Source organism: Oncorhynchus tshawytscha, linkage group LG14, assembly GCF_018296145.1.
Source record: "Oncorhynchus tshawytscha isolate Ot180627B linkage group LG14, Otsh_v2.0, whole genome shotgun sequence".
Classification (NCBI taxonomy): Eukaryota; Metazoa; Chordata; class Actinopteri; order Salmoniformes; family Salmonidae; genus Oncorhynchus; species Oncorhynchus tshawytscha.
In genome coordinates this window covers 34,074,023-34,086,895 of record NC_056442.1, presented here as the reverse complement: position 1 = coordinate 34,086,895, position 12,873 = coordinate 34,074,023, and the positions used below count along the sequence as shown (strand labels likewise).

Below are 12,873 nucleotides of genomic sequence, written 5' to 3'. Positions count from 1 at the left end.
TGCTATGCGGATGACACACAGCTGTACATTTCAATGAAACATGGTGAAGCCCCAAAATTGCCCTCGCTAGAAGCATGTGTTTCAGACATAAGGAAGTGGATGGCTGCAAACTTTCTACTATTAAACTCGGACAAAACAGAGATGCTTGTTCTAGGTCCCAAGAAACAAAGAGATCTTCTGTTGAATCTGACAATTAATCTTAATGGTTGTACAGTCGTCTCAAATAAAACTGTGAAGGACCTCGGCGTTACTCTGGACCCTGATCTCTCTTTTGAAGAACATATCAAGACCATTTCAAGGACATCTTTTTTCCATCTACGTAACATTGCAAAAATCAGAAACTTTCTGTCCAAAAATTATGCAGAAAAATTAATCCATGCTTTTGTCACTTCTAGGTTAGACTACTGCAATGCTCTATTTTCCGGCTACCCGGATAAAGCACTAAATAAACTTCAGTTAGTGCTAAATACGGCTGCTAGAATCCTGACTAGAACCAAAAAATTTGATCATATTACTCCAGTGCTAGCCTCTCTACACTGGCTTCCTGTCAAAGCAAGGGCTGATTTCAAGGTTTTACTGCTAACCTACAAAGCATTACATGGGCTTGCTCCTACCTATCTCTCTGATTTGGTCCTGCCGTACATACCTACACGTACGCTACGGTCACAAGACGCAGGCCTCCTAATTGTCCCTAGAATTTCTAAGCAAACAGCTGGAGGCAGGGCTTTCTCCTATAGAGCTCCATTTTTATGGAACGGTCTGCCTACCCATGTCAGAGACGCAAACTCGGTCTCAACCTTTAAGTCTTTACTGAAGACTCATCTCTTCAGTGGGTCATATGATTGAGTGTAGTCTGGCCCAGGAGTGGGAAGGTGAACGGAAAGGCTCTGGAGCAACGAACCGCCCTTGCTGTCTCTGCCTGGCCGGTTCCCCTCTTTCCACTGGGATTCTCTGCCTCTAACCCTATTACAGGGGCTGGGTCACTGGCTTACTGGGGCTCTCTCATGCCGTCCCTGGAGGGTGCGTCACCTGAGTGGGTTGATTCACTGTTGTGGTCATCCTGTCTGGGTTGGCGCCCCCCTTGGGTTGTGCCGTGGCGGAGATCTTTGTGGGCTATACTCAGCCTTGTCTCAGGATGGTAAGTTGGTGGTTGAAGATATCCCTCTAGTGGTGTGGGGGCTGTGCTTTGGCAAAGTGGGTGGGGTTATATCCTTCCTGTTTGGCCCTGTCCGGGGTGACCTCGGATGGGGCCACAGTGTCTCCTGACCCCTCCTGTCTCAGCCTCCAGTATTTATGCTGCAGTAGTTTATGTGTCGGGGGCTGGGGTCAGTTTGTTATATCTGGAGTACTTCTCCTGTCCTATTCGGTGTCCTGTGTGAATCTAAGTGTGCGTTCTCTAATTCTCTCCTTCTCTCTTTCTTTCTCTCTCTCGGAGGACCTGAGCCCTAGGACCTGAGCTCCAGGACTACCTGACATGATGACTCCTTGCTGTCCCCAGTCCACCTGGCCATGCTGCTGTTCCAGTTTCAACTGACCTGAGCCCTAGGACCATGCCCCAGGACTACCTGACATGATGACTCCTTGCTGTCCCCAGTCCACCTGGCCATGCTGCTGTTCCAGTTTCAACTGACCTGAGCCACCATGCCCCAGGACTGTGATGACTGCTGTCCCCAGTCCACCTGGCCGTTTCAGTTTCACTGTTCTGCCTTATTATTATTCGACCATGCTGGTCATTTATGAACATTTGAACATCTTGGCCATGTTCTGTTATAATCTCCACCCGGCACAGCCAGAAGAGGACTGGCCACCCCACATAGCCTGGTTCCTCTCTAGGTTTCTTCCTAGGTTTTGGCCTTTCTAGGGAGTTTTTCCTAGCCACCGTGCTTCTACACCTGCATTGCTTGCTGTTTGGGGTTTTAGGCTGGGTTTCTGTACAGCACTTTGAGATATCAGCTGATGTACGAAGGGCTATATAAATAAATTTGATTTGATTTGATTTGATTTATTCATTAAACATGAATCTAAATAACCACGCTGTGTTTTGGTCCTCCTCTCCTTCACCGCAAGAAAACCGTAACAACATCGCAGGGTGGATAACGCATTAAAAACGATATTACATTATAATCAATTTAGATTTTTATTGTGCTTAATAGCAAATGCAAAAAGGAATTTATGGAGAATTTAAGGAATTTTAAGACCACTTGAGAAATACAATGTTCTGACTGGTATGTTGACAATATTGGGCTTATAGTGAAAAACATGTTTTCATTGTGCCCATATAAAAATGGGGTTGGGAGTACACAGTAGGGTCTGTATAATCTATATATGGTGTTATTTCATGGGGCACTGAATAATAAGCCAGTACGAAAGAGAATTTTTGAGGATAAACAACTTCCAATTCAGAAATACCTGTCATTACAGTATCTGGCAATGCATGGGGGTTGTTGTGGTGGATGTGACACTATACTATGAATTTTCTCATCAATGCCCCCATAATAGGAAACAGTCAGATGGTAGTAATTGTGGTGTTTATGTGTGTTTGTTTTCTAAAGCAGTCAATGTGAATACACTTTGTCACGGCATACAAGACTATGTTTTACATTAGTTATCAGACAGGAAATGTCTTTATTCATAGAAGTTAAGGTTTTAAGCTTTAAGAATATAACAGACTCATGTAATGTATTTTAAACTGTACATAAAATACCTTTGCTGACCTTGATAGATAATCATCACAATATAACATGAAAATAATGTTGTCTTTGTTATTGTTTTTGAAATATAGTTAATAGGCGTATGCCTGTACTCTACACAATAGCTGTGAACATACCAGTATTGGTGTAAACTTTCTAAAGAAATGCTGGTATAAATGATTGGTTGCAATGCTGTATAAAACAGTTTTTTTCCGATATTCACAAAGTTTAGCATGTCTTTGGAGGGGAACCTAACAAGATATACATTTCAGTAACAGTTAAACATCTTAGGCTTTTGTGTGGCTGCTCGGCCATAGAAATCCATTTAATGAAGCTCCTGACCAACAGTTACTGTGCTGACCTTGCTTCAAGAGGCAGCTAGGAACTCTGTAGTGAGTGTTGCAACTGAGGACAGATGATATTTACGCACTACCCACTTCAGCACTCGGGTGGTCCAGTTCTGTGAGCTTGTGTGGCCTACCACTTTGCGGCTGAGTCGTTGTTGCTCCTAGATGTTTCCACTTCACAATAACAGCACTTACAATTGACTAGGGCAGCTCTAGCAGGGCAGAAATGTGACAAACTGACTTGTTGGAAAGTTGGCATCCTATGACGGTACCACATTAAAAGTCACTGAGCTTTTCAGTAAGGCCATTATAATTTCAATGTTTGTCTATGGAGATTGCATGTCTGTTTGCTGGATTTTATACACCTGTCAGCAACAGATGTGGCTGAAATAGCCAAATCCACCAAATTGAAGGGGTGTATTTCTGTGTTTTTTATTTTGCTAGGCAAATTCTTATTTTCAATGACAGCCTAGGACCAGTGGATTTACTGCCTTGTTCAGGGATAGAACAACAGATTTTTATATTGTCAACTCGGGGATTCGATCTTGCAACCTTTCAGTTATAAGTCCAACACTCTAACCACTACTAACCACTAACCACTATTCCTGCCGTTGGGATAGCATTTTGCTCTGGAGCCTGCAGCCTTGCTGGCTTGGTCAGAGGCTGTCGAAGGGCCTAATTAGCCCATACGCATGCAATAATTTTCATTCCCTCAGCTTTGGGACATTTGTGCAAATGGTGGGGCATGTGAACAAGCAAATGGAGGCCCGAAGTGCCTGAGGAAGGAGAAGGGGGTCATTTGGGTCTCAGCCTAAATTCTCTTACTTATACTTTGGTTTAAGAATGTTTCATTTTCATTAACTCGAAAGTTATTAAGACTGCAAAACCCCTTTTGGTGAGTGAACCAACCCTCTTGCGTTTTTTTATATAATAGTAACCCCTTTAACTTTATCACACACATCATAAATTGATTATGGATGGGGGAAAGAGCAATCATATAAACTGTGAGGCAATAAGGTCAAACATATACTGACAGAAGTAACATTTCAAAGAAATGTATAAAAAAATGCATTAAATGTCAAGCAACACTCATCTTCTCTCCGTTGTGTCAAGCAGGGTTGTATTAGTGATGTCTCTGAGCTTTGATGAGGAGGCGCATCTGACTCCTCCTTGACACATCATGTCTTCATCTGGATGCTCAGGAATAGTCTGGACATTTGGTACCTGCAATACCATGTGTAAATATACTGTAGGTCAAAACCATTGGTAGAAATGTGAAAATATGAATTAATGAAAATGGTAATGCCATAGAGATCCTATTAATCTACTAGAGGGGCTTTGTCATACACCCTCAAAGTTCTAGAATGAAGTGAAACTGGCAGCCGTATTGGTCAGGGAGATATCCAAACCAGTCTAATTGGAATGAATGGCAGTGGAGGCATAATCCAGATTTTACTAATGCAGGGAGGAAACAAGTAAGGCGTGCGATATATCAGAATGTATGTCATATAATTATTGACACCCTAAAATATTGTCATATAATTATAAATACAGTTCATACAGATTTTATACCAATGTTCTGTATAAATAGCCTTTATAATATACGTAAACAGGCCATAAATGTTTTTTTTTCATTCTTGGAACACTTTGAGTGCTACTATACATTATATTTACAAAAGTATGTGGACACCCCTTCAAATTAGTGGATTAAGCTATTTAAGCCGTTGCTGACAGGTGTATAAAATCGAGCACACAGCCATGAAATCTCCATAGACAAACATTGGCAGTAGAATGGCCTCACTGAAGAACTCAGTGACTTTCCAACAAGTTAGTTCGTAAAATTTCTGGCCTGCCTAGCTGCCCCAGTCAACTGTAAGTGCTGTTATTGTGAAGAGGAAACGTCTAGGAGCAACACAAGTAGGACACACAAGCTCACAGAACAGGACCGTCGCCTAGTGCTGAAGCGCGTAGTGCGTAAAAATCGTCTGTCCTCGGTTGTAACACTCACTACGGAGTTCCAAACTGCCTCTGGAAGCAACGTCAGCACAAGAACTGTTCGTCAGGAGCTTCATGAAATGGGTTTCCATGGCCGAGCAGCCTCACACAAGCCTAAGATCACCATGCGCAATGCCAAACATTGTCTGGAGTGGTGTAAAGCTTGCCGCCATTGGACCCTGGAGCAGTGGAAACGCGTTCTCTGGAGGGATGAATCACGCTTCACCATCTGGCAGTCCGATGGACGAATCTGAGTTTGGCAGATGCCAGGAGAACGCGATCTGCCGCAATCGATAGTGCCAATTGTAAAGTTTGGTGGAGGAGGAATAATGGTCTGGAGCTGTTTTTCATGGTTTGGGGTAGACCCATTAGTTCCATTGACGGGAAATCTTAACGCAACAGCATACAATGACGTTCTAGATGATTCTGTGCTGCCAACTTTGTGGCAAGAGCTTGGGGAAGGCCCTTTCCTGTTTCAGCATGACAATGCTCCCGTGCACAAAGCGAGGTCCATACAGAAATGGTTTGTTGAGATCGGTGTGGAAGAACTTGACTGGCCTGCACAGAGCCCTGACCTCAACCCCATCGAACTCCTTTGGGATGAATTGGAACGCAGACTGCGAGCCAGGCCTAATCTCCCAACATCATTGACCGACCTCACTAATGCTCTTGTGGCTGAATGGAAGCAAGTCCCAGCAGTTATGTTCCAACATCTAGTGGAAAGCCTTATCAGAAGAGTGGAAACTGTTATAGCAGCTAAGGTGGGACCAACTCCATATTAATACCCATGATTTTGGAATGAGATTGTCCACATACTTTTGGTCATGTGGTGTATGATACAATATCACTACTTGTTGCATTTACAACTTGTCTAAGTCCTATCATCAACTGATTTCAGCCAGTGTATGACTGGGGGTTGACTGCATTTTTGCAAATAGAATGTTGGCATATTGGCAGTTAATTTGAAAGATTTATGGAATCTTCCCTCTAAAACTGACTGGCTAGCTAGCTAACAAATGTACAGTGCAGATAAATTCTTTAAATTAATTATTTTACACAATATCACAGCACTAGCAAACCATGGTTGACTAACCCCCTGACCAAAATGGCTGGCCTTTATGCCATCATAAGGTCCATGTCCATTCTAGTATTTTAGTCATTCCTAATTCTATGCCTAATAATGCCATCTTGTCAATAATGTTCCCTCACCTGAGAAAATATCCTTTTGCATCTCCATGGACAGTCCCTTATCAATCTCAACTCCTCCTCTCTGCTCACAGTCAAAGAGTGTCCTGAAGGTACACATCCCATTAGACTATCAGAGTATGAGAAGAAGATAGAATTCATTAACTCATTCATAAGGGGGTTTAGGTAGGCAGGCTGCACCTGTGCTATGCGTGTCTATGTGAGTATACACAGCCAAAGGGTGAGTGTCTCTAGGCCTACTCAGTTGTTTGCCTACTCTGTGACGCCATAGTAAGAATGGAGAAATCGACAGAACCTTCCATTTAATACAATTCAATTTAATAGAAAGATAAATAAATGTTTGTTGTAGGCAGATTGTATTACCGTGTCTCTTTTGTTTGTGCGTAACAGTGTGAACGTTTTGTAATACAACGTGTGCGTATTAGTGTGAATAATTTCGTTTTATCAATCATTTATTATTGTCACTTTCTATTAAAACTCTTATTCTGATAATACCAACTGTAACTATTTGCCTATTAAAAATGGATTATAAAGGCTTTGTTATATAGTCAATGGAAAGGTCCCAAGGCTATCCAAACGGATTACCAGCATATATGCAGACTTTTATCAATGTCAAAATGTAATACCAATGGAAACAAGCTATTTGATTTATAATATCTGGAGCACAGAAGAATTATTATTTTCCACCCACTTAATCTTTACAGTAATGAGCATTCAATTAACCCAGGGGCTTTTCCAAGGTTTAGTCGAATGTTGCCTCAGGTGATTTTGCATCATTTCTCTCCACCTTCTAATAACAATCCGATTCCAGTGCATTTGCGGAGAATACAAAAGGCATAACACTGGGCTGATTAGAACTCACCGCGGATTTTTGTCTTGACTACTGACTGCACATGCAGACCCAGCTAATTGGGTGAAATATTTAATAGTTCATAAAACCTAATAAAATGTTGCCAAAGAAGTATATGTTGCAATATTCAAAATGCATAGTCCGTTTTTGTCAAAAGAGTTCCATTACATAGTTAGCTACTTTAATAGATGAATTACCTGCCCGTACCACCATGCAGTGCCAGTCCAAGGGCAACATTTACGCTTGGCCCGGATACAGTAGTGCACCCTCTGACATGACCTCAACCTCAGCTCTCCATCCTCCATCGTTAGTAGGTTTCAACCCCCGAAAGAACATGATTTAAACCCAGCTTGCTCATACATGCTGCTGAGAGAGCGCGGATTGCGTGCACGATTTGCAAACCTTTCCATTCTAGAAAAAGAAAGACGTTTGTTTCGACATTCTAATTTAGGTCACCACCAATGCCTTTTGTGGAATCTAAAAGATGTCAAATCTCTTGGGTTGCAAGAATCACGCCATCCTTTTTACCATGGAAAGCGCCAGAATAACCTCCTCCTTGCTTGCAGCGTCACCAAATTTAAATCTCGATTATTTGTTTAATGAAAAGGGGAACGGGAAGGTAACTTGCGGTCAACGCACCGCAGAGTAGCCTAGGCTGGCAGCAGTAGTTCACCCCATCCTATTAACCCTATCGGTTCTGCTTTCTTTGATTATTCGCCTATAAATAAATTGAATGCGTATAAGAGACAAATACGCAAGCAAAAATGTGCCTTGTTAATATACCTTCCTGTAGTTATTGTCTCATTTGGATGTAACAAAATGCAGGCGCAAGTAGACTGATTATTTTCGTGTTGAACTTCTAGTAATTGTAGATTAGCCTTGTTTTTATGTTTAAATTACTAAACATCAATCTACGCACATTCTGAAATTAGACTGACCACACAGTCTCAATGAATTCTGTTGAAATAATGGAAAGTGTTTAATCGTCCACTCAAGGGGTACATTTTATGTGTCAGACCCCTCCCATTATTGTCAGTCATCGTATTAATAATCGCGCCACTAGAAGTGTCATTATAAAGCCGGTTTTGGCGAGAGCCCGGGAACAGTAGTGGTGCTCTCTCAGTGCGCGTGGTGCTGAAAGTGCCATCTGAAGTAATGTGGTCGGTATTTTTTTTCTTTCTGTCTTATCTGGACAGAAACTTTGTCAAAGGAGAATTCCCCAATTATTCCCTAGATGCAGAGAAACAGAGTAAAGATGTGTTTTTCATGCTCAACAGCACATTCTGTGCCAAAATGTCAGGCATGGGGGGAAATTGCTTTTACCAAGTGTCAGACGGAATTGAGGAGGTGCGCTCCGTGCGTGACCCGGCAGGTAAACTGGTGGATTGCTCAGTAACCATCAACCAGATGCAGGTGAAGTCGTTCATGCATGTGTGCAGATTAGGACTGAAGCACCAGAGAAATAACCCAGGAGATATGGAGTTTAGTTTTACAGACATGGCAGAAGCCAAATACAACTGTCAAGCGTTCCAAAGGACATCAAAGCGCACGACGGTCACCACGGAGAGGATAGCCGCGCCAACAGCACATACACCGAAGGAGACAAGAGAGAATTCTGTCCAGGAGGATGGCAAGCAGGTGATACGGAGATCCAAGCGAGGATTCACTTATCCTGGAACCCTGTGGTGTGGAGCTGGCAACATGGCTGATAATTATGACCATTTGGGTAGGTTGCGTGAAGTTTGATATTATTCTGCATTCTAGATGCATGATTAACTATTCTGAACTCATTTAGCCATTCAACTGTTTCTCTGATGCTGGTTTGTTGTGTTTTTTAATATACACTCTCTATTTGTAGGAGAGTTCACAGCGACTGACAGTTGTTGCCGCGTTCATGACTACTGTCCCTACGTCATCCATGCGTTTTCCTCAAAGTACGGCTATACCAATTTCAAGTGGCATCCCCTTAGTCACTGTGACTGCGATAATGCGTGAGTTGCCTACACTATAGTTGGAACGCATTTTTTTGTTTATGAGCTTCATACACTTGAGTAATTATATGTTAGACAGTTAAAAGGCTGAAACCAATTATATGATGTACTGACTGTCAAACCATCCAAACAGGTTACAGTAAGCTGGAGTGGCACATTTTCTCTTTGTCACACTGTCTGTGCAGGTTGAAGGAGTGTCTGAGGAAAGTCAATGACACCTCCTCCAGGGTGGTTGGTCAGGCTTTCTTCAATGTCATTGAGGTGCCCTGTTTCCAGTTCATATATGAAGAGCAATGTGTGGAGCGCCACTGGTATGGCGTGTAAGTACAGTATTTACTGTAGATTCCAATAATGCGCTTACAAATCAAATCAAAGTTTATTGGTCAGATACACAGATTTGCCGGTGTTATGGCAGGTGCAGTGAAATGCTTATGTTTCTAGCGCTAACATGCTGACCAGACCGGACACGTCACATGCGCGAGCGTCGCAAAATAAATTTAGAAATCCATATTATTTAATTATTGCACCCACACTGCTCTGCGATGCCAAGGGCTAAAATAGAACTCCTTTCTATTTCTATTTCTGAAAGTCCTGCCTCTCCCATCTCCTCATTGGTTTATAGACGCAGGTACCCACGTGCCATCTCCTCATTGGTTATACCCACGTGGGCGATTGAAAGTCGAAATGTTTTGCCGGTAGTCGTGGTAAAAGGGTAAGTTAGATGTCAACCACCATGTAAGTTCAAAGATAAAAAAAGCTGGAAGGAGGAGCGATGACTAGAAACGATTCGGCTAGGTAATTAACGTTAGCTAGCAAGTGTAAGCTAACAGGCTAAATTGCCATACACGTTTAATGCTTTTCGACCTGTTCCCAAATTAATGTCATTGGTTCAGAGTTTGTTTTGATATTTTAACCTGCCTGTCATGATCGCGTTTGGTGTGGGGGGGCAGAATACATTTATGCACGATAGCGCACGACCGCGCACGCGCGCAGCCAGTTTGGGTTCCGTGTAACAGTGAACTAGAATGTCTTGCAAATACAATTCAAATAATACAAAAAATCAAACAAGAAATAACAATCCAAGCATTTTTAAGTGGCTTTGTAGTACACTACAGGGAGCACATCTTAAACCTCTCTCCATCTCTGTTATCCACACAGGTGTAAAAAGTATGACAAGCTCCTGGTTGCAGTGCCCAGAGAGTCCATCCTGTATGATTTCGGAGGCATTGACGTTATTGATGTGCTGACGGTGGCTCCTCTGGTACAGAAAGAGACAAAGAAAACAGGCATAGAGCAGGACAATCCTGAAAGCACAACACAGTCCACTGTGTCCGGCTCCCAGACCACTGGCCCCGAGGAGCCCTCTCTCAGCAACATGGTCACCGCAGCTGAAGACTTCATCAAATTTCTGGCCACCGTCTCCACCTCTCAGGGCTCGGCTACAGACACCACCAAAGGAGAGACACAGACCTCAGAGAAGAAGAAGAGGAAGAACACTGCAGGGAAAAATAAGAAAAATAACAAGAAGAGGAAAGGGAAAGGAAAAGGGAGAAAGAGGAAGCAGAAAATCAACTCAGTCTCAAAAGGAGCAGAGGAAGGGACAATGGTTAGTCCTACCAAAGCAGCGGAAGCTGTCGACAAGAGTAACTTTGTGAATGGGCCTGAGAATGTTGACCAGTTGAACAGAAATGTCAACCGTTTCAGTGATGGTGAAGTAGATCGTGGAGGGAAAGAGGAGCTTTCTAATGATGTCATGAGAGATGAACCACATGTAGATGAAGAAAGTGCTGCAGATGCCTCTGTCACCTCAGTCACTGCTGTCAAGAAGGAGCAGACAATGCTGGAAATCCCGGCTCTGATGGATCCCACAGAAGCAGCGTCACTCTCTGCAACCACTGGCACACCCATTGTGACCACACAGAAATCCAAAAGGATGAGGTCAAGAAAGGGGGAAGGGAGGAAAAAACAGAGCAACGTAACGCCAACTGTCACCCCTGAAGGAGTTGCACACCATACCGCCATTAAACAGGTCCTCCCAACTTCCACAACAGAGAGCTCTGGCACCCAGACCATCCCTACCAGCACTTCCATAATCTCTGCAGATCAGTCTGTGCAACAAAGGTTAGAGAACCACAGTGAAAAGGGCCCTGTTACGACTACTGCCGGCACCCCCATTGTGACTTTTATCAAAAGCAAATGGCACAGGTCAAAGGAGAGAAAGGAAAGAAATAAAAGGAGGAAAATCACTTCCACTCTTCCCATGGTGGCTGTTACTTTCAGAAACCTCACTGAAGAGCATTTTGCAGTGATCACTACTGAGAGCACAAGTGCTCCAGCCATCACCACCATCACTACTGTTAGCACTGCAGGGCAGCCAGTGTCACACAGACCAGAAAGTCACAATGAGAAGAGGTCCAATACCACTACGACTGTAAGCTCGACTTTGAGTGAGACCAAAAGGCACAGGCCGAAAGAGAGAGAGAGAAGAAAGATGAGGGGAAAAATCATACCACCTCTTTTGGCTGCGGGAACATCTCTGCAGAATCCCACTGAAGATGCCCTTCGTACAGTTACTACTGACAGCACTGGTGTACTGAACATCCCCACAACCACCACTGTAGTCACTGCAGAGCAGGCAGAGACACTAACGCCACAGAGCATAGGGAGTCACAGTGAAAAGGGACTTCTCACCACAACAGCCAGCGTCCCAGTTGTGACTGGGAGAAGACAACGCTCAAAAGAGAGGGAGGGTAGAAATAAAAGTAAAAAAGAGGCCATAACCACTGTTGTCAAGGATGAGGTTCCCATCCATAATGAGAATGAAACTAAACTTGAAGAAATAATGACAAGTATAAGTCTGACACCCTCAGCGTCAGCAATTTCATCCAAAGTTGACGAAGTAGGAGAGTTCAATCTACAGGAATCTGAGAACTACAGAGAACAGGCCCTCTTCCCTGTACAGACCAGCACACCCACTGTAAGTCCAATAAATTCCACTGTCCAGAAAATAGGAGAGAGACTAGGTAGAAAGAAAAGGAGAAAACCACCACAATGAGACTCATACTAACTATATTTCTAGTATAGATTAAAAAAATGCAATGATGTCCTAGATGACTAGCCTAGCTCTTGACTATCAGAAAAACCTGCTATGCAGACTCAGACATAGGTGTATTATGTGTTAGTCATCATCTTGTGTGTTTTGTCAAATCAACATTTGTGCCACTATTCAACAGGAATTGTAACAAGTGCATGAAGGATCAGGATAATGTTTTGTAATAATGTATATGCATTTAAACACCAATGATTAATAAAATATTGGAAAGAAGCATATATTGAGTGCAATGAATTCTAAAAGTGATGATTTCATTAATAACACATTCCCTTTTGTACATGTAGGCATATACTGTACTGTACTCCCAAGACAACAGGGAATATTTAATAAGGAAGAAATTAAAGAATTCCAAGTTCAGGGAGTTTGCCATTTCATCTGCTTACCCGTAAACTGCTTACTTGTACTTTTCTGCAAACAATGCTTGCCATATTGTATACACAGACAGGCTCCAAGCCAAGAAAGCTGAGCCTTCTTCCAGGTTTAAATACTATTTCCTTTGTTCTGTGTGGGACTTTGGACCTCTAGTCTCTTCCAATGCGATATAAGGCATTTTGATGAAAGGGGTCACATTCTTCAAAAAGGATTACGTGCTCACTGTGAACTCTATTCTCCCCACCTAAATTAGGGTTGTAAAGAGCCTGTAACACTGAGGCTCAAATCCCTCAGCTGATTCTCACATGCT

The 12,873-nt window shown here is 42.8% G+C and overlaps 1 protein-coding gene across 1 annotated transcript; it reads left to right on the top strand.

The window, feature by feature from the left end:
- The first annotated feature begins 8,186 nt into the window (after positions 1–8,186).
- Positions 8,187–12,851, top strand: LOC112267081. The gene is made up of 4 exons (XM_024445144.2): positions 8,187–8,814; positions 8,947–9,079; positions 9,265–9,399; positions 10,238–12,851. Exons 1-4 carry the CDS (start codon positions 8,244–8,246, stop codon positions 12,132–12,134), a joined length of 2,736 nt encoding a protein of 911 aa, XP_024300912.1. The 5' UTR covers positions 8,187–8,243; the 3' UTR covers positions 12,135–12,851.
- Positions 12,852–12,873: the final 22 nt, after the last annotated feature.

Coding starts and splice junctions, on each gene's coding strand:
- LOC112267081 (XM_024445144.2), top strand. CDS start 8,244: ATGTGGTCGGTATTTTTTTTCTTTCTGTCTTATCTGGACAGAAACTTT. Junction 8,815..8,946: donor TGATAATTATGACCATTTGG/GTAGGTTGCGTG, acceptor CTCTATTTGTAG/GAGAGTTCACAGCGACTGAC. Junction 9,400..10,237: donor GAGCGCCACTGGTATGGCGT/GTAAGTACAGTA, acceptor TTATCCACACAG/GTGTAAAAAGTATGACAAGC.